The following is a 7,503-nucleotide window of genomic DNA, read 5'->3' as shown; positions in this document are numbered from 1 at the left end:
GGGCTACGGGACGCGATGGGAACGGTTCGGGGGCGGGACGGCGTGCCGCAACGCGTCGCGCTGGCTTTCCGTTCCTCCGGAACGAAAGGCGGGACGGTACCGCGCCGCGTTGCGGATGCCCTTATATATGTTGGGTTATTTTTATTTTTGTACTTACTCCATAAGGTTATTAAAATTACTTTAGAGTGTCCACAATGGTGGCCCTCAAGGGCCACCAAAGTTGGCCCGACTACCAAATGTGGCTCGTATGGGCTCTCCACTATGGTAAATAACAAGGACCATGAAATGTGATCCGCTCCAAAATAAAAATTAATTTGTTTACTTTTTTTAATGATATTTTTTAATTTAACTACAGTAAATTTTATTAGACTATAATTTATGATATTTATAATTTTAATTAAAATAAAACAATTTGGATTGTAAAAATAAAAATTGCACAGTGGTGTTTGAATTGAATTGGAATAGATTGGAAAGATTGGAAAGAGTGGTGTTTGAATTGAGGTAGAAAAATGGAGGAAAATGGTGTGTATTTATAAAAAAAGAAGCAAAAAAAAAATATTTTTCTGTGGCCGGGCCGCGGCTCTCGGCCCGCTGCAGTGGTGGGTCGCAGCGCACACGGCTGAGCCGCGTGAGGGCCGCGGCCGCGGCTCCCTCTCGGCTCTCGACTCCCAGCCGCCCGTCGTGGCTCTTTGCAGTGGGGGCCGCGCACCCAAGCCACGGGCCGCGGCTCCCCCAGTGTGGACACTCTTAGAGTATATATACATTCTCATCTCACATCTGACTATGAGACAGTAAAAGAAGAGGAGTACACGTGAAAAAATAATTGTTAGACTCATTTATATAGTACTCCCTCCGTCCCTCAAGAATATACACTCTTTCCTTTTTAGTTCGTCCAATAAGAATATGCACTTTTTTAATTTTGGAAAGTCTTTTCTCTCTAATGAGGTGGGACTCATTATCCACTAACAATACTTTATTTACATTTTCTCTGTACCTCTCTCTTACTTCACCAATTTTACATTAAAACCCGTACCGACCCCAAAGTGCATATTCTTTGGGGACGGAGGGAGTATTAGTTTCTTATTAATATTACGTGTTATCAATTACCCACTCTGTTCCACAATAATTGTCACTATTTTCCATTTTTGTCCGTCCCACAATAACTGTCACACTTCATTTTTACCATAAATGGTAAATAGGTTCTACATTCCACTAATTCACTTCACTCACATTTTATTATAAAACTAATATAAAAAAGTGGGTCTCAAATTCCACTAACTTTTCCAACCAATTTTTCTTTATATTTCTTAAAATTCATGTCCACAATAAGAGTGACAATTATTATGAGACGGAGGAAACATGTGTTATGAATTGTTTACATATTTAATGTTAGAGCAGTGTAACTCGTTGCTGGTTTGAACTCGTCCTATCGAAATGAGCCAGCAGTGAGCCAGCGTTGCATACTTGCATGCATTCTGTCTTGTGGGGTGGCTCACTGGGAAGTGGCACGTTGGTGAGAGAGCGCGCCACGCCTTAAAAGTATATTCTTTTAATTTCTAGTATTAATTTATCTGTAAAAACACTAAATTCGTATATTTAGATTTTAAAAGTGCGGATGAGGAAACATGATAAGATGAAATATGTCTTTATTAATTTGTGGATTGATTAAGAATCCTTGAATTCCAGTAAAAAAAAAAAATCCTTGAATAAATAATTAGAAAGCCGAATCCCATCCCTCCACCTCCGTATAAATAGCGACGCATCGCATAAAAGCAAGTGTTGTTTTCTAGCATGAATTCCACTTTAGATTCTCTCCCTTCCCCCACACAAAAATTAATACCAAACCCTAAATCATAAATTCTTCCCCAAAACTCTCACCCAAAAATTAAATCACAATTTTCATCCGTCAATCGATTGAAATCAATGGACGGAGCGTGCTGCACAGCTCCTTCACCCACGACGTCGTCCTCGGAAATCTCGAAGCGGCAGCGCCGGCAGCAGCAGGAGAAACCCTACCGCGGCATACGGATGCGAAAGTGGGGGAAGTGGGTGGCGGAGATACGCGAGCCGAATAAACGCTCCAGAATCTGGCTCGGCTCCTACTCCTCCCCCGTCGCTGCGGCGCGTGCCTACGACACAGCCCTGTTCCACCTCCGCGGCCCCTCCGCGCGCCTCAATTTCCCCGAATTCATCGTCAAGGACGTCGTCGACGAGCCGCGCGATTTATCCGCCGCCGCGATTAGGAAAAAAGCCACCGAAGTCGGCGCCAGAGTCGACGCGATGCAAAGCGCGCGCTCCGGATCGGGCCGGGCTGTGGAGAAGCCCGATTTGAATGAGTATCCGAGCCCGGAGAGCTCGGAGGAAAATTGAATTAGTCTGAATACGGTTTGTGATATCATATCACATTTTTTTAATACTTAATTATTATTATTATTATTATTATTATTAATTTTTTTTTTGGGTCTGTAATTTTCGCCGGATTGGTTAGGGGTTTGTAGTTGTAGCTTTGAATTTGGGTTTATGTAAAGGAGAAGCTTATAGAGATTAGCTTAATTGTGTGTTATCAACAGTTAATTGTATAAAAAAGCTATGGAATATCCTTTTATTAATTGGATTTATAGCTTAGTCGTTTGATGGTGTCGAAATTAACCAGAGTATGGTCAATAATTTAGATTAGATTATAGTAATAAGGAGTATATTTGATTATGTTATGGGAATGTATTGTGTGATTTTCTCTGTTCCATTGAATGCGTAGGAGTATGGCCTACTTTTGTGAGTTGAGATGCAAATTGATGTGTGGATAAGAGAGATAGAATTGGTTGCGCACACATTGCCAATAACACGGCTTCGATTTCCTCTAATATTGTCGCTCATTAATTTTATAATCTCTCCATCTCTTAAAAATTATTGTCTTCCATTCCATGGGGTCTCTCCTTTCCAAGATGAACTTCAACATTTTCTTTTTAGTTTGTTTCATCCAACATAATTCATTACTAAAAATGGTATTTTTTTAATTTCTTTTTTTTCTTATTTTAATTTTTTACTTAATACACAAATAAAATTGTATAAATTTCATGTCTCCCAAGAAATGATCATCTTTCTTGAGATAATGGATGAGGAAGTATTTAAAATTTGATTCTTAAAAATAAAAACTTTTATAGGGGTGTGGAAAGTTAAAGCATAATAAATAAATAAATAAAAGAGAAAAAAATTAATTAAAATATTATTAATAAAAAATAAATTTTAAGATAAAGATTAAAAATAACACTCTTTTAAAAACAACTTACTAAATTTGGAATTGCTTTTGGCAACACAGGGAGCAAAAATATTAGTACTACTACGCTGACAAAATTTAGAATATACTCCCTCTGTTTGCTAAGGGAGTCTCATTTTTATTTTAATATGTCTGCAAATCAAAATCTCTTCATATTTATCATAAATGATAAAGTAGTCCCATATTCTATTAATTAATTTCATTTATATATCATTTAAAATTAATATATATATAAATAGTGTTCATATTTCACTTATTTTTCTTAATATTTTTTAAATTTATGCAGAAAAAGAAGTGAGATTTATATTCACGGAAAGAATGATGTAGGTAAGTTACAACTGGTATAACGTGTGGTGACAAAAATTTCGAAGAAAAAATAAAAATTAAAACATGGTAAACAAAGAGCCAGGACCAACGCAGGAATGTCACTCTTGGCATTGACAGTATTCTAAATTATTTTAAATAAAAATAATATTTATGTGGTCTACAACGTAATTATATTGTCGTAAATAAAAAATCGGATAATCATTCAAATGGTCTGGGCCCAGAATAGGCATTAAATATTGTATGCTCAATGGAATGGATATCATTTACTGTTACATAACAAGTTCGTGATTTAATTGATAGTTTTTTTTATTTTATATGAATACATGTACACAATCGGATGACCATTCAAATATAATTGCAATATTATAAATGAACAAGTAAGCCTAATATTATCAGTTACATCTAAACTCTTAAATACATGAGTATATATTAACAAATAAATTGTAAAAACTAGTTTGTCTCGTGACGTAAAACATAATTTCCTTTATAATGACAAAAATTACTACGTAATCTATTCGTCCAAAAGAATATGTATTCTTTCCCTTTTAGAATGTCCAACAAGAGTATGCACGTTCTAATTTTAGAAACTATTTTCTCTCTATTAGAGCATCCACGGTGGAGGCCTATCTCTGGAGCTCACCCAGAGCCTATCTCCCTGCAATGAGAGTCCGTCCCAGAGCCTATCTCAGAGTCCATCTCATTTCCATATCATCACTATTTTATATTTTCACTTTTAATTGTTAGTGTTAAATAAAATGATAAAATAACAAGAAATAAAGACAACTCAATAAAAAAACAAATCATTAAAAAGAAAACATTCTATATTTAAAAAAAATATTGAAAAAAACAAACTAAAACATTGATAAATATATTGTAAACATTGTGACTAAAGAGAAGTACAATGTAGAGTGAGATAAAATGAAGTGGGATAAATGTGAATAATTGGTAGGGAATAGGGTATATATATGGATAAAAAATGAATATAATAAAAAAAGAATGAGAAGATCGGCCCGCCGATGTAGCTGCCCTTGGGGAGGAGCTGTTGGGGAGTGAAGATAGGCCCTCCATCCACAATGGTGACCTTTGAGGGCCTATGTGGTGACCGATCGCTTGGCCATTGCGATCGGTCACCACTGTGGATGCTCTTAAGGTGAGACTTATTCTTCACTTACAATACTCTAATTACTTTTCTTTTTCTATTTCTTTCTTATCTTATTAATTGTTCATTAAAATTCATGCTCAGACAAAAATGCATACTTTTGTGTGATGAAAAGAGTTACATTTACTTTGTGATAGATTAGATTCCTTTACTTATAGCAAAGGTTCATTTAAATATCAAATAGTTTTGACAAATTCTTATTTTCTCAACTAATAATCTAGTTGTTCAAAGAGAAAACTATTCTCCTCCCATTATTTATGACATGTTTCTTTTAGCACATATTATTCGGATAACTGAAAAAACATTCTAAAGTGATGTCAGCAAAATTCTATTTGTGCAAACTGGTCGAAACATGTTTTTCAGTATACCAAGCCTAACATCAAGTGTAGTATTATTATATCTCCAAGAGGTGTTTAGAAAAGAATTTTACTCCTATTATTCAGTACAACTGGTTAGTTGGAATTTGATTCCACGAAAAATAAATAAAATTCTGAACTAGAAAACTCTTTGGAAAAATATCCTTTAATTTAACTCAAGAGTCCCATAGCAGAAAAAAGAATTAAATTATTGAATATTAATATCTTAAATACGATAAATATTATAAATTAAAATGGAACCCAATTCTTCGTAATTTGAGATTGGTTGAGAGTTTTATATAATTTTCTATAGTGGTCCAAAATAAGTATTTCATTAGATATATATGGGCCAGTTGTTTCAATACAGTGTAGGAAGAAGAGAATTTTTTCTCTCTCACTTAGGGACAAAAGGTGATTCGCTCACCCCAGGCGCCCCCATAACCCGGCCCGACATCGCTATGGAGGGGTTCAAACACGGTACCTCAGCGGCCCATTAGGTGGGAGGAACTTACACTGGTAACCAGCACACAAGGAGCCACCACAGTGGTGAAACTCCCACACTGCGGCTGCCAGCATTCGATCCTGTCTGCTTAGGGACAATCTACCACCCAGGAACCAACTGAGTTAAGCCCGTGCGGGCATTTTTTCTCTCTCACTTAATTCATAGGAGTGGGTTGACCTAATTCTCAAGTTCTTCATTACTTTGATTTTGTCTTCACAACATTATCTAGGTCTATTGTGATTGTCCGTGATTTGCCCATGCAAAATGGCTGATCTCCAAATTAACGCAAAAAGATAGATTGGATCTAGCCACAAAAATTAGATTCAAGATGAGATTGATGGGAGATTAGAAAGTGGAAGAAGTGTATATGATAAATAATTAGATTTAGGATCTTAAGACCTCAACCATAACAATGGAAGCACCCTTAGACAACTTTCACAAAATCTAATCGCCCTATGATTCCACTACTCAATGGATACACCCACTTTTATATTGTTGTACTATAGTTTTGAATTTTGGTACTCATTTATTAATTCCGTATTCATTCTAGTAGTGATTAACTGAGCATGAGTATGAGTATGAAAGCATGCTTTTGTTAAAATTTAAGGGCTCGTTCGGTTATGCCTATTTGGAAATGCAAGATTCATCTCTTGACTTAAATAAAATATGGGCAGTCCCACACACTCCTGCGCCATTGTTAGGCCATCCACAGCGCTGTTCCTATACCGTTCCTTAAACCACTATTTGAGGGCCCCACTGTACTTTTTACTCCATTCCTTAACTAAGGAACGGAACCTGCAACCCTCCGTTCCTTAACCGTTCCTTAAATTACTATTCATTCAATTTCATTTTTTTTTATTTCCAACCCAATTCAATTTAAATAAACACACTTTATTAAAAAATAAACACACTTTATTAAAAAACACACAACATTAAAAAAAATTACAACTTAAACTTAAAAAAATAAAAAAGCACACAATTAAAATCCTAAAAAAATAAAAAGCACACAATAAAAATCCTAAAAAATTAAAAGTACACAATTTTAATAATTCCATCCGCCAAAATTTGCCCAAATGTGCTCAATTAGATCCTGTTGGAGTTGGGTGCGGGCACTAGAGTCGCGTGTCCTTGCACGAATAGATAAAACCGTTCTTGTATAGACGGATGCGCTCCACTTCGAGGCGGACTACTTGCGGTTGAGCTTCCGGGGGATTCGTCGTCGAACCAATTTCCCGCCTCGGGTCCTTCGTCTTGGACAATCATGTTGTGCAAGATTATGCACGTATACATGATGTCGACCATGTTTTCCATGAACCACGTACGAGCCGAGGCTTTGATGATGTTGAAGCGCGCTTGGAGAACCCCGAACGCCTTCTCCACATCCTTGCGAGCAGCCTCCTGCTTCTGCGCAAAAAGAGCCTGCTTTTGGTTCGCAGACCCACTGCACGTCTTCACGAAGGTATGCCACTTCGGGTAGATGCCATCGGCGAGATAGTACCCCATTTTATAAAGCCGGTTGTTGGCGACGAAGTTGATGGCCGGCGCTTTACCATCCAAAACTTCGGTCAAGAGGTCGGACTGGTGGAGCACGTTTACGTCGTTGTTCGACCCGGGGACCCCGAAGTACGCGTGCCAGATCCAAAGTCGGTAGTCGGCAACGGCCTCGAGTATAACGGTTGGGTGGGTGCCTTTGTGGCCGCTCGTGTAGGACCCCTTCCACGCCACCGGACAATTCTTCCATTGTCAGTGCATGCAATCGACGCTGCCGAGCATCCCGGGGAATCCGTGCACAGTTTCGTGAAGGTCGAGCAGGAACTGACAATCGGCCGTGCTTGGCCTCCGGAGAAATTCGTCGCTGAAGGCTGCCCGAACGCCTTTGCAGAAT

The 7,503-nt window shown here is 37.7% G+C and overlaps 1 protein-coding gene across 1 annotated transcript; it reads left to right on the top strand.

Annotated features, from left to right (window-relative positions):
* The first annotated feature begins 1,772 nt into the window (after positions 1-1,772).
* Positions 1,773-2,609, top strand: LOC121806555 (ethylene-responsive transcription factor ERF008-like). The gene has a single exon (XM_042206655.1). The coding sequence runs from the start codon at positions 1,924-1,926 to the stop codon at positions 2,368-2,370; it is 447 nt and encodes a 148-aa protein (XP_042062589.1). The 5' UTR covers positions 1,773-1,923; the 3' UTR covers positions 2,371-2,609.
* The last annotated feature ends 4,894 nt before the right edge of the window (positions 2,610-7,503 follow it).

Source organism: Salvia splendens, chromosome 6 (genome assembly GCF_004379255.2).
Source record: "Salvia splendens isolate huo1 chromosome 6, SspV2, whole genome shotgun sequence".
Taxonomy (NCBI): domain Eukaryota; kingdom Viridiplantae; phylum Streptophyta; class Magnoliopsida; order Lamiales; family Lamiaceae; genus Salvia; species Salvia splendens.
The sequence above is the reverse complement of the archived record's forward strand: the minus strand, read 5'-3'. Positions and strand labels throughout refer to the sequence as shown.